Raw genomic sequence first — 27,223 nt, forward strand, 5'->3', positions numbered from 1 at the left:
GGTCCATCAGACACACACGGCTGATCACACTGGCCGGGTCCATCAGACACACACGGCTGATCACACTGGCCGGGTCCATCAGACACACACGGCTGATCACACTGGCCGGGTCCATCAGACACACACAGCTGATCACACTGGCCAGGTCCATTGGACACACACAGCTGATCACACTGGTCGGGTCCATCACACACACACACAGCTGATCACACTGGCCGGGTCTATCAGACACACAGCTGATCACACTGGCCGGGTCCATCGGACACACACAGCTGATCACACTGGCCGGGTCCATCAGACGCACACAGCTGATCACACTGGACGGGTCCATCAGACGCACACAGCTGATCACACTGGCCGGGTCCATCAGACACACACACAGCTGATCACACTGGCCGGGTCCATCAGACACACACAGCTGATCACACTGGCCGGGTCCATCAGACACACACAGCTGATCACACTGGCCGGGTCCATCGGACACACTCAGCTGATCACAATGGCCGGGTCCTTCGTACACACAGTTGATCACACAGGCCGGGTCTATCAGATGCACACAGCTGATTACACTGGCCAGGTCCATCAGACGCACACAGCTGATCACACTGGCCGGGTCCATCAGACACACACAGCTGATCACACTGGCCGGGTCCATCAGATGCACACAGCTGATTACACTGGCCAGGTCCATCAGACGCACACAGCTGATCACACTGGCCGGGTCCATCAGACACACACAGCTGATCACACTGGCCGGGTCCATCGGACACACTCAGCTGATCACAATGGCCGGGTCCTTCGTACACACAGTTGATCACACAGGCCGTTTGTATACTTTGACCTGACAAAAAAATTGCACATCCAAAACCAAGATGTTTTCTCATAGATAACATAACCATCTCAAATGTAACAGGGTGCAAATTTTCAACTCGCTCCCTTAACATAAAGGTATTTAAGAATCATTCAAAACCCTTAAGTGCTACCTCCGGTGCAATACTGTTTACACAAATGAAAGTTATTTTATTAATGAGATGCACTCACAGACATGTGGTGTATATATGGCACTTTTATGGGGGTTCCCACTCCCCCTGGTACGGCGTTCAGGGCTGACCCGCCATGGTAGTTATGTTTCGGCCAGGGGACCATTTATAAAAAGTGATAAGAAGAGCTGCTGGGTGTAATGTACATCAGGTCATAAAAAAAGCTGCTGGGTGTAATGTGTATCAGGTAATGAGAAGAGCTGGCAGGGTGTAATGTGTATCAGGTGATAAGAGGAGCTGCCGGGTGTAATGTGTGTCAGGTGATAAGAAGTGATGTTTGGTGTAATATGTATCAGAAGAGCTGCTGGGTGTAATGTGTATCAGGTGATAAGAAGAGCTGCCGGGTGTAATGTGTATCAGGTGATAAGAAGAGCTGCTGGGTGTAATGTGTATCAGGTGATAAGAAGAGCTGCTGGGTGTAATGTGTATCAGGTGATAAGAAGAGCTGCCGGGTGTAATGTGTATCAGGTGATAAGAAGAGCTGCCGGGTGTAATGTGTGTCAGTTAATGAGATGAGATGCTTGGTGTAATGGGTGTCAGGTGATAAGAAAAGCTGCTGGGTGTAATGTACATCAGGTGATAAGAAAAGCTGCTGGGTGTAATGTGTGTCAGGTGATAAGAAGAGCTGCTGGGTGTAATGTACATCAGGTGATAAGAAAAGCTGCTGGGTGTAATGTGTATCAGGTAATGAGAAGAGCTGGCAGGGTGTAATGTATATCAGGTAATAAGAAGAGCTGGCCGGTGTAAGGTGTATCAGGTGATAAGAAGAGCTGCTGGGTGTAATGTGGGTCAGGTGACAAGAAGAGCTGCCGGGTGTAATGTGTATCAGGTGATAAGAAGAGCTGCTGGGTGTAATGGTGTAATGTGTATCAGGTAATAAGAAGAGCTGGCCGGTGTAATGTGTATCAGGTGACAAGAAGAGCTGCTGGGTGTAATGTGTATCAGGTGATAAGAAGAGCTGCTGGGTGTTATGTGTATCAGGTGATAAGAAGAGCTGCTGGGTGTATTGTGTATCAGGTGATAAGAAGAGCTGCTGGGTGTAATGTGTATCAGGTGATAAGAAGAGCTGCCGGGTGTAATGTGTATCAGGTGATAAGAAGAGCTGCCGGGTGTAATGTGTATCAGGTGATAAGAAGAGCTGCTGGGTGTAATGTGTGTCAGGTGATAAGAAGAGCTGCTGGGTGTATTGTGTATCAGGTGATAAGATGAGCTGCTGGGTGTAATGTGTATCAGGTAATGAGAAGAGCTGGCAGGGTATAATGTATATCAGGTGATAAGAAGAACTGTCGGGTGTAATGTGTAGCAGGTAATAAGAGCTGGCCGGTGTAAGGTGTATCAGGTGATAAGAGGAGCTGCTGGGTGTAATGTGTGTCAGGTGATAAGAAGTGATGTTTGGTGTAATATGTATCAGAAGAGCTGCTGGGTGTAATGTGTATCAGGTGATAAGAAGAGCTGCTGGGTGTAATGTGTATCAGGTAATAAGAAGAGCTGGCTGGTGTAATGTGTATCAGGTGATAAGAAAAGCTGCTGGGTGTAATGTGTATCAGGTAATGAGAAGAGCTGGCAGGGTGTAATGTATATCAGGTAATAAGAAGAGCTGGCCGGTGTAAGGTGTATCAGGTGATAAGAAGAGCTGCTGGGTGTAATGTGGGTCAGGTGACAAGAAGAGCTGCCGGGTGTAATGTGTATCAGGTGATAAGAAGAGCTGCCGGGTGTAATGTGTATCAGGTGATAAGAAGAGCTGCCGGGTGTAATGTGTGTCAGTTAATGAGATGAGATGCTTGGTGTAATGGGTGTCAGGTGATAAGAAAAGCTGCTGGGTGTAATGTACATCAGGTGATAAGAAAAGCTGCTGGGTGTAATGTGTATCAGGTAATGAGAAGAGCTGGCAGGGTGTAAGGTGTATCAGGTGATAAGAAGAGCTGCTGGGTGTAATGTGGGTCAGGTGACCAGAAGAGCTGCCGGGTGTAATGTGTATCAGGTGATAAGAAGAGCTGCTGGGTGTAATGGTGTAATGTGTATCAGGTAATAAGAAGAGCTGGCCGGTGTAATGTGTATCAGGTGACAAGAAGAGCTGCTGGGTGTAATGTGTATCAGGTGATAAGAAGAGCTGCTGGGTGTAATGTGTATCAGGTGATAAGAAGAGCTGCTGGGTGTATTGTGTATCAGGTGATAAGAAGAGCTGCTGGGTGTAATGTGTATCAGGTGATAAGAAGAGCTGCCGGGTGTAATGTGTATCAGGTGATAAGAAGAGCTGCCGGGTGTAATGTGTATCAGGTGATAAGAAGAGCTGCTGGGTGTAATGTGTGTCAGGTGATAAGAAGAGCTGCTGGGTGTATTGTGTATCAGGTGATAAGAAGAGCTGCTGGGTGTAATGTGTATCAGGTAATGAGAAGAGCTGGCAGGGTATAATGTATATCAGGTGATAAGAAGAACTGTCGGGTGTAATGTGTAGCAGGTAATAAGAGCTGGCCGGTGTAAGGTGTATCAGGTGATAAGAGGAGCTGCCGGGTGTAATGTGTGTCAGGTGATAAGAAGTGATGTTTGGTGTAATATGTATCAGAAGAGCTGCTGGGTGTAATGTGTATCAGGTGATAAGAAGAGCTGCTGGGTGTAATGTGTATCAGGTGATAAGAAGAGCTGCTGGGTGTAATGTGGGTCAGGTGACAAGAAGAGCTGCCGGGTGTAATGTGTATCAGGTGATAAGAAGAGCTGCTGGGTGTAATGTGTATCAGGTGATAAGAAGAGCTGCTGGGTGCAATGTGTATCAGGTGATAAGAAGAGCTGCTGGGTCTGTGTTATTGGTCACTTTGCCACTCTTACCTGTTGGTTAAGGGTCCTATGAAGGGATTAGTGAGTAGTTGCACAGTTGCCTTTGATGCAAATAATAATCCAACTTTGACATTTTCATTCAGTAAGGCTGAGTCGTCCTTGGGGCAGTCAATCGGAGGCAGTGTGCTGGATGGTGTCGGTGGCGTACTGAAGGGCGCATGTGGTGGTGTTGGTACCATGATTGAGCCCTCGGTGACATTTGTTGTGATCATAGTGCTGTTGTCATAGTAGGAGAAGATTGTGGCGAAGCTACTGGAATCTGTCGGCCGGGTCTGGCCCTCTTGGAGAACATTTGATTCTTCTGTCATGGTGTACAGGTAGCTGGGGATGATGGGCACTGAGAACAGAAAGGATCAGTAAATCAATGTCTGGTTACTGTATGTACATGAGGTGTAACCCCCCCCCCCCTTCATGTACTGTACCCCTATAACAATGTCCTCCTGGGATGTATATTACCCAGCACCAGATTACAGCGATGCCCAGTTTCCATCTCCCTCCCCAAAGTGGGCCAGACAGGGAGCTCGCGAAGCTTCGGATAGTTCTGTATATGGAGTGGGAGGAGTAAGAGGGGGCGTTGCTGTCACGCACCATTAGCATTAAGGAGACTAATATATTTTATGCTTTGTAATACTTATGCTGGGTACACCCTGGGGCGATTCCCGTGACCGCTAATATAGAAAACTATATCATCGGTGCCGTGGGAGGACGATAGAGGGCATTCACGATATTAGGCTGTTATGTCATCCGCACCCCGCTCCATACATATAGTAGCTGACGAGATTATCAGATTAAGCTGCATTGTACAGAGAACGGGTGGGGGGTAATTAACATCCTGCAGCTCCGTGCGTCGTTAACGATATTGATCATACACATTGGACAATGCCACGTCCACTTTCCGGACTCACCCTCCCGGTATATAATAGTATGAAGTGTAGATACCATTGGATATGTATACCAGAAATCATGGGGAGATGTGATAACGTGGAGAGAGATAAAACAGCCAATCAACTCCTAACTGCCATGTTACAGGCTGTCATTAAAAACTGACAGTTATGAGCTGGTTGTAAATATATTTCTCTCCATGTTATTACTCTCCTATACCCCCAAGGCAGCAACTGAGAAATGTTGGTGGTGAATTGTTAGTAAATACAGTTCCATCCCTATCACACAGACAGGGACCTTCTGTGCTGTCCCATAATCTTTCATCATCAGCATCGGAGAAGGTGATGTCATCACACGTCAGTTCGGAGCACCAATGCCCTGCTATCAGCGCTGTGTCCTGACAGATCAGCGCTGCGCGGAGGCTGAAATAGAACTACTGTACGCACGGAGCACATCAGTAATATCAGAATATAATTCTCTTTTATAAAACTAGATTTTCATTTTAATCATTTGAAAATGAAAAGTTTCCAGACACTTTTGGAAGGAATACATATACTGGAGCAAGCTGCCCATTTAGAGGTTAGTAGATGTGTTGCACTGGGTGATCTTCTGAGAGCGGTAGCTATCAGCAGACATTAATCTGATGAAAGCAATGCTCGGTGTGATGAAACGCATCAGGGCCCACATAGAGAGCAGCTACAGACAGGGCTACTATGGGGCAGAAGCACTATGGGTACAGAGAGCAGCATAATGACAATATAATGCAGAGAGCATCACAGTGACCAGCATACAGTACAGAGAGCATCATAGTGACAATATAATGCAGAGAGCATCACAGTGACCAGCATACAGTACAGAGAGCATCATAGTGACAATATAATGCAGAGAACATCACAGTGATCGCCATACAGTACAGAGAGCAGCATAGTGACAATATAATGCAGATAAAATCACAGTGATCACCATACAGTACAGAGAGCATCGTAGTAACTATATAATGCAGAGAATATCACAGTGACCGCCATACAGTACAGAGAGCATCATAGTGACAATATAATGCAGAGAGCATCACAGTGACCAGCATACAGTACAGAGAGCATCATAGTGACAATATAATGCAGAGAACATCACAGTGATCGCCATACAGTACAGAGAGCATCATAGTAACTATATAATGCAGAGAACATCACACTGATCGCCATACAGTACAGAGAGCATCATAGTAACTACATAATGCAGAGAATATCACAGTGACCGCCATACAGTACAGAGAGCATCATAGTGACAATATAATGCAGAGAACATCACAGTGATCGCCATACAGTACAGAGAGCATCATAGTGACAATATAATGCAGAGAACATCACAGTGATCGCCATACAGTACAGAGAGCAGCATAGTGACAATATAATGCAGAGAACATCACAGTGACCGCCATACAGTACAGAGAGCAGCATAGTGACAATATAATGCAGAGAACATCACAGTGATCACCATACAGTACAGAGAGCAGCATAGCGACAATATAATGCAGAGAACATCACAGTGATCGCCATACAGTACAGAGAATATCATGGTACCTATATAATGCAGAGAACATCACAGTGACCGCCATACAGTACAGAGAGCAGCATAGTGACAATATAATGCAGAGAACATAACAGTGACTGCCATACAGTAGAGAGAGCAGCATAGTGACAATATAATGCAGAGAACATCACAGTGACCCCTATACAGTACAGAGAGCATCATAGTAACTATATAATGCAGAGAATATCACAGTGACCCCTATACAGTACAGAGAGCAACATAGTGACAATATAATGCAGAGAACATCACAGTGACCGCCATACAGTACAGAGAGCAGCATAGTGACAATATAATGCAGAGAACATAACAGTGACTGCCATACAGTAGAGAGAGCAGCATAGTGACAATATAATGCAGAGAACATCACAGTGACCCCTATACAGTACAGAGAGCATCATAGTAACTATATAATGCAGAGAATATCACAGTGACCCCTATACAGTACAGAGAGCATCATAGTGACAATATAATGCAGAGAATATCACAGTGACCGCCATACAGTACAGAGAGCAGCATAGTGACAATATAATGCAGAGAACATCACAGTGATCACCAGACAGTATCTCAGTGACAATATAATGCAGAGAACATCACAGTGACCACCATACAGTACAGAGAGCAACATAGTGACAATATAATGCAGCGAGCATCACAGTGACCGCCATACAGTACAGAGAGCAACATAGTGACAATATAATGCAGAGAACATCACAGTGATCGCCATACAGTACAGAGAGCAGCATAGTGACAATATAATGCAGAGAACATCACAGTGATCACCATACAGTACAGAGAGCATCATAGTGACAATATAATGCAGAGAACATCACACTGATCGCCATACAGTACAGAGAGCAGCATAGTGACAATATAATGCAGAGAACATCACAGTGATCACCATACAGTACAGAGAGCAACATAGTGACAATATAATGCAGAGAACATCACAGTGATCACTATACAGTACAGAGAGCAGCATAGTGACAATATAATGCAGAGAACATCACAGTGACCGCCATACAGTACAGAGAGCAGCATAGTGACAATATAATGCAGAGAACATCACAGTGATCGCCATACAGTACAGAGAGCAGCATAGTGACAATATAATGCAGAGAACATCACAGTGATCGCCATACAGTACAGAGAGCAGCATAGTGACAATATAATGCAGAGAGCATCACAGTGACCCCTATACAGTACAGAGAGCAACTTAGTGACAATATAATGCAGAGAACATCACAGTGACCCCTATACAGTACAGAGAGCAACATAGTGACAATATAATGCAGAGAGCATCACAGTGACCACCATACAGTACAGAGAGCAACATAGTGACAATATAATGCAGAGAACATCACAGTGACCGCCATCCAGTACAGAGAGCATCATAGTGACAATATAATGCAGAGAACATCACAGTGATCACCATACAGTACAGAGAGCATCATAGTGACAATATAATGCAGAGAACATCACAGTGCCCGCCATACAGTACAGAGAGCATCATAGTGACAATATAATGCAGAGAACATCACAGTGATCGCCATACAGTACAGAGAGCATCATAGTGACAATATAATGCAGAGAACATCACAGTGATCACCATACAGTACAGAGAGCAGCATAGTGACAATATAATGCAGAGAACATCACAGTGATCACCATACAGTACAGAGAGCCTCATAGTAACTATATAATGCAGAGAACATCACAGTGACTGCCATACAGTACAGAGAGCAGCATAGTGACAATATAATGCAGAGAACATCACAGTGATCACCATACAGTACAGAGAGCAGCATAGTAACTATATAATGCAGAGAACATCACAGTGACCCCTATACAGTACAGAGAGCAGCATAGTGACAATATAATGCAGAGAACATCACAGTGATCACCATACAGTACAGAGAGCAACATAGTGACAATATAATGCAGAGAACATCACAGTGACCGCCATACAGTACAGAAAGCAGCATAGTGACAATATAATGCAGAGAACATCACAGTGACTGCCATACAGTACAGAGAGCATCATAGTGACAATATAATGCAGAGAACATCACAGTGATCACCATACAGTACAGAGAGCAGCATAGTAACTATATAATGCAGAGAACATCACAGTGACTGCCATACAGTACAGAGAGCAGCATAGTGACAATATAATGCAGAGAACATCACAGTGATCACCATACAGTACAGAGAGCAACATAGTGACAGTATAATGCAGAGAACATCACAGTGATCACCATACAGTACAGAGAGCAGCATAGTGACAATATAATGCAGAGAACTTCACAGTGACCGCCATACAGTACAGAGAGCATCATAGTGACAATATAATGCAGAGAACATCACAGTGATCGCCATACAGTACAGAGAGCAGCATAGTGACAATATAATGCAGAGAACATCACAGTGACCGCCATACAGTACAGAGAGCATCATGGTACCTATATAATGCAGAGAACATCACAGTGATCGCCATACAGTACAGAGAGCAGCATAGTGACAATATAATGCAGAGAACATCACAGTGACCGCCATACAGTACAGAGAGCATCATAGTGACAATATAATGCAGAGAACATCACAGTGATCGCCATACAGTACAGAGAGCAGCATAGTGACAATATAATGCAGAGAACATCACAGTGACCGCCATACAGTACAGAGAGCATCATGGTACCTATATAATGCAGAGAACATCACAGTGATCGCCATACAGTACAGAGAGCAGCATAGTGACAATATAATGCAGAGAACATCACAGTGACCGCCATACAGTACAGAGAGCAGCATAGTGACAATATAATGCAGAGAACATCACAGTGATCACCATACAGTACAGAGAGCAGCATAGTGACAATATAATGCAGAGAACATCACAGTGACCCCTATACAGTACAGAGAGCAACATAGTGACAATATAATGCAGAGAACATCACAGTGATCACCATACAGTACAGAGAGCAGCATAGTGACAATATAATGCAGAGAACATCACAGTGATCACCATACAGTACAGAGAGCAGCATAGTGACAATATAATGCAGAGAACATCACTGTGATCACCATACAGTACAGAGAGCAACATCATGACAATATAATGCAGAGAACATCACAGTGACCAGCATACAGTACAGAGAGCATCATAGTGACAATATAATGCAGAGAACATCACAGTGACCGCCATACAGTACAGAGAGCATCATAGTGACAATATAATGCAGAGAACATCACAGTGACTGCCATACAGTACAGAGAGCATCATAGTGACAATATAATGCAGAGAACATCACTGTGATCACCATACAGTACAGAGAGCAGCATAGTGACAATATAATGCAGAGAACATCACAGTGATCACCATACAGTACAGAGAGCAACATCGTGACAATATAATGCAGAGAACATCACAGTGACCGCCATACAGTACAGAGAGCATCATAGTAACTATATAATGCAGAGAATATCACAGTGACCGCCATACAGTACAGAGAGCAACATAGTGACAATATAATGCAGAGAATATCACAGTGATCGCCATACAGTACAGAAAGCAGCATAGTGACAATATAATGCAGAGAACATCACAGTGATCACCATACAGTACAGAGAGCATCATAGTGACAATATAATGCAGAGAACATCACACTGATCGCCATACAGTACAGAGAGCAGCATAGTGACAATATAATGCAGAGAACATCACAGTGATCACCATACAGTACAGAGAGCAACATAGTGACAATATAATGCAGAGAACATCACAGTGATCACTATACAGTACAGAGAGCAGCATAGTGACAATATAATGCAGAGAACATCACAGTGACCGCCATACAGTACAGAGAGCAGCATAGTGACAATATAATGCAGAGAACATCACAGTGATCGCCATACAGTACAGAGAGCAGCATAGTGACAATATAATGCAGAGAACATCACAGTGATCGCCATACAGTACAGAGAGCAGCATAGTGACAATATAATGCAGAGAGCATCACAGTGACCCCTATACAGTACAGAGAGCAACTTAGTGACAATATAATGCAGAGAACATCACAGTGACCCCTATACAGTACAGAGAGCAACATAGTGACAATATAATGCAGAGAGCATCACAGTGACCACCATACAGTACAGAGAGCAACATAGTGACAATATAATGCAGAGAACATCACAGTGACCGCCATCCAGTACAGAGAGCATCATAGTGACAATATAATGCAGAGAACATCACAGTGATCACCATACAGTACAGAGAGCATCATAGTGACAATATAATGCAGAGAACATCACAGTGCCCGCCATACAGTACAGAGAGCATCATAGTGACAATATAATGCAGAGAACATCACAGTGATCGCCATACAGTACAGAGAGCATCATAGTGACAATATAATGCAGAGAACATCACAGTGATCACCATACAGTACAGAGAGCAGCATAGTGACAAGATAATGCAGAGAACATCACAGTGACCACCATACAGTACAGAGAGCAGCATAGTGACAATATAATGCAGAGAACATCACAGTGATCGCCATACAGTACAGAGAGCAGCATAGTGACAATATAATGCAGAGAACATCACAGTGACCACCATACAGTACAGAGAGCAGCATAGTGACAATATAATGCAGAGAACTTCACAATGATCACCATACAGTACAGAGAGCAACATAGTGACAATATAATGCAGAGAACATCACAGTGACCCCTATACAGTACAGAGAGCAGCATAGTGACAATATAATGCAGAGAACATCACAGTGATCACCATACAGTACAGAGAGCAACATAGTGACAATATAATGCAGAGAACATCACAGTGACCGCCATACAGTACAGAAAGCAGCATAGTGACAATATAATGCAGAGAACATCACAGTGACTGCCATACAGTACAGAGAGCATCATAGTGACAATATAATGCAGAGAACATCACAGTGATCACCATACAGTACAGAGAGCAGCATAGTAACTATATAATGCAGAGAACATCACAGTGACTGCCATACAGTACAGAGAGCATCATAGTGACAATATAATGCAGAGAACATCACAGTGACTGCCATACAGTACAGAGAGCAGCATAGTGACAATATAATGCAGAGAACATCACAGTGATCACCATACAGTACAGAGAGCAGCATAGTGACAATATAATGCAGAGAACTTCACAGTGACCGCCATACAGTACAGAGAGCATCATAGTGACAATATAATGCAGAGAACATCACAGTGATCGCCATACAGTACAGAGAGCAGCATAGTGACAATATAATGCAGAGAACATCACAGTGACCGCCATACAGTACAGAGAGCATCATGGTACCTATATAATGCAGAGAACATCACAGTGATCGCCATACAGTACAGAGAGCAGCATAGTGACAATATAATGCAGAGAACATCACAGTGACCGCCATACAGTACAGAGAGCAGCATAGTGACAATATAATGCAGAGAACATCACAGTGATCACCATACAGTACAGAGAGCAGCATAGTGACAATATAATGCAGAGAACATCACAGTGACCCCTATACAGTACAGAGAGCAACATAGTGACAATATAATGCAGAGAACATCACAGTGATCACCATACAGTACAGAGAGCAGCATAGTGACAATATAATGCAGAGAACATCACAGTGATCACCATACAGTACAGAGAGCAGCATAGTGACAATATAATGCAGAGAACATCACTGTGATCACCATACAGTACAGAGAGCAACATCGTGACAATATAATGCAGAGAACATCACAGTGACCAGCATACAGTACAGAGAGCATCATAGTGACAATATAATGCAGAGAACATCACAGTGACCGCCATACAGTACAGAGAGCATCATAGTGACAATATAATGCAGAGAACATCACAGTGACTGCCATACAGTACAGAGAGCATCATAGTGACAATATAATGCAGAGAACATCACTGTGATCACCATACAGTACAGAGAGCAGCATAGTGACAATATAATGCAGAGAACATCACAGTGATCACCATACAGTACAGAGAGCAACATCGTGACAATATAATGCAGAGAACATCACAGTGACCGCCATACAGTACAGAGAGCATCATAGTAACTATATAATGCAGAGAATATCACAGTGACCGCCATACAGTACAGAGAGCAACATAGTGACAATATAATGCAGAGAATATCACAGTGATCGCCATACAGTACAGAGAGCAGCATAGTGACAATATAATGCAGAGAACATCACAGTGACCGCCATACAGTACAGAGAGCAGCATAGTGACAATATAATGCAGAGAGCATCACAGTGACCCCTATACAGTACAGAGAGCAACTTAGTGACAATATAATGCAGAGAACATCACAGTGACCCCTATACAGTACAGAGAGCAACATAGTGACAATATAATGCAGAGAGCATCACAGTGACCACCATACAGTACAGAGAGCAACATAGTGACAATATAATGCAGAGAACATCACAGTGACCGCCATCCAGTACAGAGAGCATCATAGTGACAATATAATGCAGAGAACATCACAGTGATCACCATACAGTACAGAGAGCATCATAGTGACAATATAATGCAGAGAACATCACAGTGCCCGCCATACAGTACAGAGAGCATCATAGTGACAATATAATGCAGAGAACATCACAGTGATCGCCATACAGTACAGAGAGCATCATAGTGACAATATAATGCAGAGAACATCACAGTGATCACCATACAGTACAGAGAGCAGCATAGTGACAAGATAATGCAGAGAACATCACAGTGACCACCATACAGTACAGAGAGCAGCATAGTGACAATATAATGCAGAGAACATCACAGTGATCGCCATACAGTACAGAGAGCAGCATAGTGACAATATAATGCAGAGAACATCACAGTGACCACCATACAGTACAGAGAGCAGCATAGTGACAATATAATGCAGAGAACTTCACAATGATCACCATACAGTACAGAGAGCAACATAGTGACAATATAATGCAGAGAACATCACAGTGACCCCTATACAGTACAGAGAGCAGCATAGTGACAATATAATGCAGAGAACATCACAGTGACCACCATACAGTACAGAAAGCAACATAGTGACAATATAATGCAGCGAGCATCACAGTGACCGCCATACAGTACAGAGAGCATCATAGTGACAATATAATGCAGAGAACATCACAGTGCCCGCCATACAGTACAGAGAGCATCATAGTGACAATATAATGCAGAGAACATCACAGTGATCACCATACAGTACAGAGAGCAGCATAGTAACTATATAATGCAGAGAACATCACAGTGATCGCCATACAGTACAGAGAGCAGCATAGTGACAATATAATGCAGAGAACATCACAGTGATCGCCATACAGTACAGAGAGCATCATAGTAACTATATAATGCAGAGAACATCACAGTGATCGCCATACAGTACAGAGAGCATCATAGTGACAATATAATGCAGAGAACATCACAGTGACCGCCATACAGTACAGAGAGCAGCATAGTGACAATATAATGCAGAGAACATCACAGTGATCACCATACAGTACAGAGAGCTTCATAGTGACAATATAATGCAGAGAACATCACAGTGACTGCCATACAGTACAGAGAGCAGCATAGTGACAATATAATGCAGAGAACATCACAGTGATCGCCATACAGTACAGAGAGCAGCATAGTGACAATATAATGCAGAGAACATCACAGTGATCTCCATAAAGTACAGAGAGCAGCATAGTGACAATATAATGCAGAGAACATCACAGTGATCACTATACAATACAGAGAGCAGCATAGTGACAATATAATGCAGAGAACATCACAGTGACCGCCATACAGTACAGAGAGCAGCATAGTGACAATATAATGCAGAGAACATCACACTGATCACCATACAGTACAGAGAGCATCATAGTGACAATATAATGCAGAGAACATCACAGTGATCACCATACAGTACAGAGAGCAGCATAGTGACAATATAATGCAGAGAACATCACAGTGATCACCATAAAGTACAGAGAGCAGCATAGTGACAATATAATGCAGAGAACATCACAGTGACCCCTATACAGTACAGAGAGCAGCATAGTGACAATATAATGCAGAGAACATCACAGTGACCGCCATACAGTACAGAGAGCATCATAGTAACTATATAATGCAGAGAATATCACAGTGACCGCCATACAGTACAGAGAGCAACATAGTGACAATATAATGCAGAGAATATCACAGTGATCGCCATACAGTACAGAAAGCAGCATAGTGACAATATAATGCAGAGAACATCACAGTGATCACCATACAGTACAGAGAGCATCATAGTGACAATATAATGCAGAGAACATCACACTGATCGCCATACAGTACAGAGAGCAGCATAGTGACAATATAATGCAGAGAACATCACAGTGATCACCATACAGTACAGAGAGCAACATAGTGACAATATAATGCAGAGAACATCACAGTGATCACTATACAGTACAGAGAGCAGCATAGTGACAATATAATGCAGAGAACATCACAGTGACCGCCATACAGTACAGAGAGCAGCATAGTGACAATATAATGCAGAGAACATCACAGTGATCGCCATACAGTACAGAGAGCAGCATAGTGACAATATAATGCAGAGAACATCACAGTGATCGCCATACAGTACAGAGAGCAGCATAGTGACAATATAATGCAGAGAGCATCACAGTGACCCCTATACAGTACAGAGAGCAACTTAGTGACAATATAATGCAGAGAACATCACAGTGACCCCTATACAGTACAGAGAGCAACATAGTGACAATATAATGCAGAGAGCATCACAGTGACCACCATACAGTACAGAGAGCAACATAGTGACAATATAATGCAGAGAACATCACAGTGACCGCCATCCAGTACAGAGAGCATCATAGTGACAATATAATGCAGAGAACATCACAGTGATCACCATACAGTACAGAGAGCATCATAGTGACAATATAATGCAGAGAACATCACAGTGCCCGCCATACAGTACAGAGAGCATCATAGTGACAATATAATGCAGAGAACATCACAGTGATCGCCATACAGTACAGAGAGCATCATAGTGACAATATAATGCAGAGAACATCACAGTGATCACCATACAGTACAGAGAGCAGCATAGTGACAAGATAATGCAGAGAACATCACAGTGACCACCATACAGTACAGAGAGCAGCATAGTGACAATATAATGCAGAGAACATCACAGTGATCGCCATACAGTACAGAGAGCAGCATAGTGACAATATAATGCAGAGAACATCACAGTGACCACCATACAGTACAGAGAGCAGCATAGTGACAATATAATGCAGAGAACTTCACAATGATCACCATACAGTACAGAGAGCAACATAGTGACAATATAATGCAGAGAACATCACAGTGACCCCTATACAGTACAGAGAGCAGCATAGTGACAATATAATGCAGAGAACATCACAGTGATCACCATACAGTACAGAGAGCAACATAGTGACAATATAATGCAGAGAACATCACAGTGACCGCCATACAGTACAGAAAGCAGCATAGTGACAATATAATGCAGAGAACATCACAGTGACTGCCATACAGTACAGAGAGCATCATAGTGACAATATAATGCAGAGAACATCACAGTGATCACCATACAGTACAGAGAGCAGCATAGTAACTATATAATGCAGAGAACATCACAGTGACTGCCATACAGTACAGAGAGCATCATAGTGACAATATAATGCAGAGAACATCACAGTGACTGCCATACAGTACAGAGAGCAGCATAGTGACAATATAATGCAGAGAACATCACAGTGATCACCATACAGTACAGAGAGCAGCATAGTGACAATATAATGCAGAGAACTTCACAGTGACCGCCATACAGTACAGAGAGCATCATAGTGACAATATAATGCAGAGAACATCACAGTGATCGCCATACAGTACAGAGAGCAGCATAGTGACAATATAATGCAGAGAACATCACAGTGACCGCCATACAGTACAGAGAGCATCATGGTACCTATATAATGCAGAGAACATCACAGTGATCGCCATACAGTACAGAGAGCAGCATAGTGACAATATAATGCAGAGAACATCACAGTGACCGCCATACAGTACAGAGAGCAGCATAGTGACAATATAATGCAGAGAACATCACAGTGATCACCATACAGTACAGAGAGCAGCATAGTGACAATATAATGCAGAGAACATCACAGTGACCCCTATACAGTACAGAGAGCAACATAGTGACAATATAATGCAGAGAACATCACAGTGATCACCATACAGTACAGAGAGCAGCATAGTGACAATATAATGCAGAGAACATCACAGTGATCACCATACAGTACAGAGAGCAGCATAGTGACAATATAATGCAGAGAACATCACTGTGATCACCATACAGTACAGAGAGCAACATCGTGACAATATAATGCAGAGAACATCACAGTGACCAGCATACAGTACAGAGAGCATCATAGTGACAATATAATGCAGAGAACATCACAGTGACCGCCATACAGTACAGAGAGCATCATAGTGACAATATAATGCAGAGAACATCACAGTGACTGCCATACAGTACAGAGAGCATCATAGTGACAATATAATGCAGAGAACATCACTGTGATCACCATACAGTACAGAGAGCAGCATAGTGACAATATAATGCAGAGAACATCACAGTGATCACCATACAGTACAGAGAGCAACATCGTGACAATATAATGCAGAGAACATCACAGTGACCGCCATACAGTACAGAGAGCATCATAGTAACTATATAATGCAGAGAATATCACAGTGACCGCCATACAGTACAGAGAGCAACATAGTGACAATATAATGCAGAGAATATCACAGTGATCGCCATACAGTACAGAAAGCAGCATAGTGACAATATAATGCAGAGAACATCACAGTGATCACCATACAGTACAGAGAGCAGCATAGTGACAATATAATGCAGAGAACATCACAGTGATCACCAGACAGTATCTCAGTGACAATATAATGCAGAGAACATCACAGTGACCACCATACAGTACAGAAAGCAACATAGTGACAATATAATGCAGCGAGCATCACAGTGACCGCCATACAGTACAGAGAGCATCATAGTGACAATATAATGCAGAGAACATCACAGTGCCCGCCATACAGTACAGAGAGCATCATAGTGACAATATAATGCAGAGAACATCACAGTGATCACCATACAGTACAGAGAGCAGCATAGTAACTATATAATGCAGAGAACATCACAGTGATCGCCATACAGTACAGAGAGCAGCATAGTGACAATATAATGCAGAGAACATCACAGTGATCGCCATACAGTACAGAGAGCATCATAGTAACTATATAATGCAGAGAACATCACAGTGATCGCCATACAGTACAGAGAGCATCATAGTGACAATATAATGCAGAGAACATCACAGTGACCGCCATACAGTACAGAGAGCAGCATAGTGACAATATAATGCAGAGAACATCACAGTGATCACCATACAGTACAGAGAGCTTCATAGTGACAATATAATGCAGAGAACATCACAGTGACTGCCATACAGTACAGAGAGCAGCATAGTGACAATATAATGCAGAGAACATCACAGTGATCGCCATACAGTACAGAGAGCAGCATAGTGACAATATAATGCAGAGAACATCACAGTGATCTCCATAAAGTACAGAGAGCAGCATAGTGACAATATAATGCAGAGAACATCACAGTGATCACTATACAATACAGAGAGCAGCATAGTGACAATATAATGCAGAGAACATCACAGTGACCGCCATACAGTACAGAGAGCAGCATAGTGACAATATAATGCAGAGAACATCACACTGATCACCATACAGTACAGAGAGCATCATAGTGACAATATAATGCAGAGAACATCACAGTGATCACCATACAGTACAGAGAGCAGCATAGTGACAATATAATGCAGAGAACATCACAGTGATCACCATAAAGTACAGAGAGCAGCATAGTGACAATATAATGCAGAGAACATCACAGTGACCCCTATACAGTACAGAGAGCAGCATAGTGACAATATAATGCAGAGAACATCACAGTGACCGCCATACAGTACAGAGAGCAGCATAGTGACAATATAATGCAGAGAACATCACAGTGATCACTATACAATACAGAGAGCAGCATAGTGACAATATAATGCAGAGAACATCACAGTGACTGCCATACAGTACAGAGAGCAGCATAGTGACAATATAATGCAGAGAACATCACAGTGACTGCCATACAGTACAGAGAGCAGCATAGTGACAATATAATGCAGAGAACATCACAGTGATCACCATACAGTACAGAGAGCATCATAGTAACTATATAATGCAGAGAACATCACAGTGATCGCCATACAGTATAGAGAGCAGCATAGTGACAATATAATGCAGAGAATATCACAGTGATCGCCATACAGTACAGAAAGCAGCATAGTGACAATATAATGCAGAGAACATCACAGTGATCGCCATACAGTACAGAGAGCAGCATAGTGACAATATAATGCAGAGAACATCACAGTGACCACCATACAGTACAGTGAGCAACATAGTGACAATATAATGCAGAGAACATCACTGTGATCGCCATACAGTACAGAGAGCAACATCGTGACAATATAATGCAGAGAACATCACAGTGATCACCATACAGTACAGAGAGCAGCATAGTGACAATATAATGCAGAGAACATCACAGTGACTGCCATACAGTACAGAGAGCAACTTAGTGACAATATAATGCAGAGAACTTCACAGTGACCGCCATACAGTACAGAGAATATCATGGTACCTATATAATGCAGAGAACATCACAGTGACCGCCATACAGTACAGAGAGCAGCATAGTGACAATATAATGCAGAGAACATCACAGTGATCACCATACAGTACAGAGAGCAACATAGTAACTATATAATGCAGAGAACATCACAGTGATCGCCATACAGTACAGAGAGCAGCATAGTGACAATATAATGCAGAGAACATCACAGTGATCACCATACAGTACAGAGAGCAACATAGTAACTATATAATGCAGAGAACATCACAGTGACCGCCATACAGTACAGAGAGCAGCATAGCGACAATATAATGCAGAGAACATCACAGTGATCACAATACAGTACAGAGAGCAGCATAGTGACAATATAATGCAGAGAACATCACAGTGATCACCATACAGTACAGAGAGCAACTTAGTGACAATATAATGCAGAGAACATCACAGTGACCCCTATACAGTACAGAGAGCAACTTAGTGACAATATAATGCAGAGAACATCACAGTGACCCCTATACAGTACAGAGAGCAGCATAGTGACAATATAATGCAGAGAACATCACAGTGACCGCCATACAGTACAGAAAGCAGCATAGTGACAATATAATGCAGAGAACATCACAGTGATCACAATACAGTACAGAGAGCAGCATAGTGACAATATAATGCAGAGAACATCACAGTGACCCCTATACAGTACAGAGAGCATCATAGTAACTATATAATGCAGAGAACATCACAGTGATCACCATACAGTACAGAGAGCAACTTAGTGACAATATAATGCAGAGAACATCACAGTGACCCCTATACAGTACAGAGAGCAGCATAGTGACAATATAATGCAGAGAACATCACAGTGATCACCATACAGTACAGAAAGCAGCATAGTGACAATATAATGCAGAGAACATCACAGTGATCACCATACAGTACAGAAAGCAGCATAGTGACAATATAATGCAGAGAACATCACAGTGACCCCTATACAGTACAGAGAGCAGCATAGTGACAATATAATGCAGAGAACATCACAGTGATCACCATACAGTAGAGAGCAACATAGTGACAATATAATGCAGAGAACATCACAGTGATCACCATACAGTACAGAGAGCAACATAGTGACAATATAATGCAGAGAACATCACAGTGACCCCTATACAGTACAGAGAGCAACTTAGTGACAATATAATGCAGAGAACATCACAGTGACCCCTATACAGTACAGAGAGCAGCATAGTGACAATATAATGCAGAGAACATCACAGTGACTGCCATACAGTACAGAGAGCAGCATAGTGACAATATAATGCAGAGAACATCACAGTGACCGCCATACAGTACAGAAAGCAGCATAGTGACAATATAATGCAGAGAACATCACAGTGATCACCATACAGTACAGAGAGCATCATAGTGACAATATAATGCAGAGAACATCACAGTGATCACAATACAGTACAGAGAGCAGCATAGTGACAATATAATGCAGAGAACATCACAGTGACCCCTATACAGTACAGAGAGCATCATAGTAACTATATAATGCAGAGAACATCACAGTGATCACCATACAGTACAGAGAGCAACTTAGTGACAATATAATGCAGAGAACATCACAGTGACCCCTATACAGTACAGAGAGCAGCATAGTGACAATATAATGCAGAGAACATCACAGTGATCACCATACAGTACAGAAAGCAGCATAGTGACAATATAATGCAGAGAACATCACAGTGATCACCATACAGTACAGAAAGCAGCATAGTGACAATATAATGCAGAGAACATCACAGTGACCCCTATACAGTACAGAGAGCAGCATAGTGACAATATAATGCAGAGAACATCACAGTGATCACCATACAGTAGAGAGCAACATAGTGACAATATAATGCAGAGAACATCACAGTGACCACCATACAGTACAGAGAGCAGCATAGTGACAATATAATGCAGAGAACATCACTGTGATCGCCATACAGTACAGAGAGCAGCATAGTGACAATATAATGCAGAGAACATCACAGTGACCGCCATACAGTACAGAAAGCAGCATAGTGACAATATAATGCAGAGAACATCACAGTGATCACCATACAGTACAGAGAGCATCATAGTGACAATATAATGCAGAGAACATCACAGTGATCACCATACAGTACAGAGAGCAACATAGTGACAATATAATGCAGAGAACATCACAGTGACCCCTATACAGTACAGAGAGCAACTTAGTGACAATATAATGCAGAGAACATCACAGTGACCCCTATACAGTACAGAGAGCAGCATAGTGACAATATAATGCAGAGAACATCACAGTGACCGCCATACAGTACAGAAAGCAGCATAGTGACAATATAATGCAGAGAACATCACAGTGACCGCCATACAGTACAGAGAGCAACATAGTGACAATATAATGCAGAGAACATCACAGTGATCGCCATACAGTACAGAGAGCAGCATAGCGACAAGATAATGCAGAGAACATCACAGTGATCACCATACAGTACAGAGAGCATCATAGTGACAATATAATGCAGAGAACTTCACAGTGACCGCAAGACAGTACAGAGAGCATCATAGCGACAAGATAATGCAGAGAACATCACAGTGATCACCATACAGTACAGAGAGCAACTTAGTGACAATATAATGCAGAGAACATCACAGTGACCCCTATACAGTACAGAGAGCAGCATAGTGACAATATAATGCAGAGAACATCACAGTGATCGCCATACAGTACAGAAAGCAGCATAGTGACAATATAATGCAGAGAACATCACAGTGACCGCCATACAGTACAGAGAGCAACATAGTGACAATATAATGCAGAGAACATCACAGTGATCGCCATACAGTACAGAGAGCAGCATAGCGACAAGATAATGCAGAGAACATCACAGTGATCACCATACAGTACAGAGAGCATCATAGTGACAATATAATGCAGAGAACTTCACAGTGACCGCAAGACAGTACAGAGAGCAGCATAGCGACAAGATAATGCAGAGAACATCACAGTGATCACCATACAGTACAGAGAGCATCATAGTGACAATATAATGTAGAGAACATCACAGTGACCCCTATACAGTACAGAGAGCATCATAGTGACAATATAATGCAGAGAACATCACAGTGACCGCCATACAGTACAGAGAGCATCATAGTGACAATATAATGCAGAGAACATCACAGTGACTGCCATACAGTACAGAGAGCAGCATAGTGACAATATAATGCAGAGAACATCACAGTGACTGCCATACAGTACAGAGAGCAGCATAGTGACAATATAATGCAGAGAACATCACAGTGATCGCCATACAGTACAGAGAGCAGCATAGTGACAATATAATGCAGAGAACATCACAGTGATCACCATAAAGTACAGAGAGCAGCATAGTGACAATATAATGCAGAGAACATCACAGTGACCACCATACAGTACAGTGAGCAACATAGTGACAATATAATGCAGAGAACATCACTGTGACCACCATACAGTACAGAGAGCATCATAGTGACAATATAATGCAGAGAACATCACAGTGATCACCATACAGTACAGAGAGCAGCATAGTGACAATATAATGCAGAGAACATCACAGTGATCACCATACAGTACAGAGAGCAGCATAGTGACAATATAATGCAGAGAACTTCACAGTGACCGCCATACAGTACAGAGAGCATCATAGTGACAATATAATGCAGAGAACATCACAGTGATCGCCATACAGTACAGAGAGCAACATAGTGACAATATAATGCAGAGAACATCACAGTGACCACCATACAGTACAGAGAGCAACATAGTGACAATATAATGCAGAGAACATCACAGTGACCGCCATACAGTACAGAGAATATCATAGTGACAAGATAATGCAGAGATCATCACTGTGATCGCCATACAGTACAGAGAGCAACATAGTGACAATATAATGCAGAGAACATCACAGTGACCGCCATACAGTACAGAGAGCAGCATAGTGACAATATAAGGCAGAGAACATCACAGTGATCACCATACAGTACAGAGAGCAACATAGTGACAATATAATGCAGAGAAGATCACAGTGATCGCCATACAGTACAGAGAGCATCATAGTGACAAGATAATGCAGAGATCATCACTGTGATCGCCATACAGTACAGAGAGCAACATAGTGACAATATAATGCAGAGAACATCACAGTGACCGCCATACAGTACAGAGAGCAGCATAGTGACAATATAAGGCAGAGAACATCACAGTGATCACCATACAGTACAGAGAGCAGCATAGTGACAATATAAGGCAGAGAACATCACAGTGATCACCATACAGTACAGAGAGCAACATCGTGACAATATAATGTAGAGAATATCACAGTGATCACCATACAGTACAGAGAGCAGCATAGTGACAAGATAATGCAGAGAACATCACAGTGATCGCCATACAGTACAGAGAGCAGCATAGTGACAATATAATGCAGAGAACATCACAGTGATCGCCATACAGTACAGAGAGCATCATAGTAACTACATAATGCAGAGAATATCACAGTGACCGCCATACAGTACAGAGAGCAACATAGTAACTATATAATGCAGAGAACATCACAGTGATCACCATACAGTACAGAGAGCATCATAGTGACAATATAATGCAGAGAACATCACAGTGATCACCATACAGTACAGAGAGCATCATAGTGACTATATAAGGCAGAGAATATCACAGTGATCACCATACAGTACAGAGAGCAGCATAGTGACAATATAAGGCAGAGAATATCACAGTGATCACCATACAGTACAGAGAGCAACATAGTGACAATATAATGCAGAGAACATCACAGTGACCACCATACAGTACAGAGAGCAGCATAGTGACAATATAATGCAGAGAACATCACAGTGATCACCATACAGTACAGAGAGCATCATAGTGACAATATAATGCAGAGAACATCACAGTGACTGCCATACAGTACAGAGAGCATCATAGTGACAATATAATGCAGAGAACATCACAGTGACTGCCATACAGTACAGAGAGCATCATAGTGACAATATAATGCAGAGAACATCACAGTGACTGCCATACAGTACAGAGAGCATCATAGTGACAATATAATTCATAGTACATCATAGTGACCACCATACAGTAGGGGGGCAGGTGGCGGACCCGATTTTCCATTCCAGTATGGTAGGCAGGTACAGTTGAAGTGGGTATCTGCAAGGTTGAGTAGCAACTGATGGACATTGTATTGGTTTGGTCAGGGCAGGAGAGAAAATAGGGGAAGCAGGAAGGATAGGGTGTCCACCGCAAGATTATCAGCATGATGTCGGCCTGTTGGGTATCCAGGCTGTGAGTGATTATTGCAGAGTCTGCTCTGGAGGCTGATCAGCTGCACAGAGATGGCCCGTGTTATGGGCCCAGTGGGGGCCAAACCCAGAGGGAGAGTCTGCAGCAGGATTCCAGACAGTATTACAGCGCTACCCGGCAGTGGGATTAGGAAGGGATTGCATATTTATATGCACGGGTGTATAGAAGGGGAGGGGCTTTGTAGCTGCATTTGCATAAATGAATCAGGACACTTAGTAATAATCTCTCAGGACACCTGAGACTAAGGCTGGAATGGTCCCGCGTCCCTCCCGGGGCTGGCAGTGTCCCGCGGCGAGGGGGGGGGGGGGGGGCAGTTGGGAGTCCCCTCAGCCTAATGAATAGATGCTGTGCGCATGCATCTATTCAGTGCTGCTGACGGATAACATGGGGGCGAGGCCTAATCTTGGCTAATTTGCATATTCCACACGCTCAGTAGCATAGGCCACGCCCCCTTGCTGCGCGAGTGTCCCTACTTTAGAGGAACAGAAGTTGGGAGGTATGGGAATGTACTAAAGAAGACTGTGGTAAGAATCTGTTTTCAGGGTTTTTAACCACATTTCCGAACGCGGGGTCCAATGCAGGGGGTAATGCCAGCTGTGGCTTATCTCCGCATTGCGCTGTCCCCCCAGCATATCCCATGGTCACCCCATTTCTATGTGTATACCCTGAGGTCCAGGGACCAGCGGCCATTGTAAAGTGCAGCGCTTATCAGGAGAGATGCCCATTGTGTGACTTGTTAGTACATACGTGTTAGTATTGCACGATGGATGGTGGCATGTTCGGCCACATGTGACACAAACCACCGTCTGCTTATACTGTAAGTGTAAATCTGTAACAGGAACTAAAGGAAACGCTTCCATTTCTTAGAACAAGGACATGCAGCCAACAAGCAGAACAATATATAAAGGAGGAAAAGCAGAAAATGAGTCCTCGGATTGCAGGAAGTGCCATTTGGGGAGATGTTTTACAGAAAATGAGTCCTCGGATTGCAGGAAGTGCCATTTGGGGAGATGTTTTACAGAAAATGAGTCCTCGGATTGCAGGAAGTGCCATTTGGGGAGATGTTTTACAGAACATGGTCCTTTCCACATAATGTTTCCTTAATGCAACATAAATGAATAAGTCTGAGTTGCGCAAACAATATGGAACTATAAATTACTCTGGAAATTCTTGTCATTAATTGTAGAAGAATTGTCAGCCGCTAATGACTGGATTATACGTCGTCATCTCTTATGGGGACAACGTGCAGATGTGGCCGGGGGATTATCGGGTAACACAAAGGCTGAATGTGTGACCAGCTCCGTGCCCCAGCAGACAACCTATTGTCCTTAATGTTACACTGATGAGCTCAGATAAGGCAGGAGCAGCTGTGTACACACTGGATGGATGTCAGGGATATGGGAGGATGGTTGGCAGATGTAGGGACCACTGTATGAAGGAGACAGCAGTGGTAATAAGGTGACCAACCCTCCTCATTTAGGACAGTCCTTCCTTTGTAAGTTCTGTCCTCCATTATAACATGGCGGCGACGGCTTCTGCGGTCATACCTCTCTGGTGGCGGCTCATGCGCAGAGGCACTGGCCGTGGCCATAGTATACTAGCCACGTGGGAGCTGCGGTGCACACCCGCCCGCCCGCCCGCCGCACCCTGCAGCTCGGAACCCAGCACGCCCAGCTCCGTCCCAGTCTCGGAGGAGTGCCCAGTGATTTATCCCCCACAACACAACGCACTGACGATATCGATGCTCAGCGATAATGGCTTAAATCACCCATGTGTACAGGGCTTGAGTGTTAAGAATCACATTTGGTTCTCCCCCCAAAAGTATATCTAACCGGAGGTCAAAGAGCCGGCCCTGGTCCTACAAATACAGGGAGGTCCCCTATATGTAAAGAACAAGGGTCAGGGGGTAATTCAGCAGCCAGAGCATTATCCCCCCAACTAGTCAGCCCTCTGCAGTCCGCCCCAGGCATGGGCTGAAGTGTGGGGCTACTCCTCCTGTCCCTGGCGGTGGATGCTGTATTTATAGCAGTACTAGAATACTATCGTTCACAGTGGAACTACAGGTCCCAGCAAGCCTGGAAAATGAGGATGACACCAACATCAATCCATGCTGCGCCTAACTGTTCTCCGAGCAATATCGCAGGACCGGCGCTGCACACACAAGAGCCACCAAACCATAGGACTTGTAGACAAACCGATTAGGCTCAAGTCTGCTGAGGATTTGGGGACTGGTGATGGTGGACACAAGTGTAGATGAGGATCAGAGAGATGACAGAATTCTGGGAATGATTTGACCTCTGACCCCCCTCCCCTCCACCCCCCTACTCCTCTACACCTGCAATATAGGAACACAGCCAGGCTGCGATGTAGGTTTTACATTCACTGAATCATTCATTCTCCTTTGTCTGGGTTTAGTGACTTCACAAGCGCAGTCGGTGTGGACCCAGCTGTAGCTCCCCCATCACTGATCACGTACAAGGTGTCTGTGTATTTACTCAGCCACAGAAATACAATGGCTACGTGGGAACCCAGCAGCTGAGCCTGCACCAGTCACATCCTAATGACAGCAATTAGCTGTGTGCAGGGTCCTGTATCAG

General features: G+C 43.4%; 1 protein-coding gene across 1 annotated transcript in view; it reads right to left on the reverse strand.

Annotated features, from left to right (window-relative positions):
- LOC146009791 (synaptic vesicular amine transporter-like) overlaps positions 1-27,223 on the reverse strand; it is a 134,061-nt gene that overhangs the window by 14,242 nt on the left and 92,596 nt on the right. Inside the window, exon 3 of the mRNA XM_083150251.1 lies at positions 3,864-4,209. Coding sequence (XP_083006377.1) covers positions 3,864-4,209 — 346 coding nt within the window. The remainder of the gene's footprint in view (positions 1-3,863; positions 4,210-27,223) is intronic.

The sequence above is a fragment of the Crinia signifera genome, chromosome 6 (genome assembly GCF_055691185.1).
Source record: "Crinia signifera chromosome 6, ASM5569118v1, whole genome shotgun sequence".
NCBI lineage: Eukaryota > Metazoa > Chordata > Amphibia > Anura > Myobatrachidae > Crinia > Crinia signifera.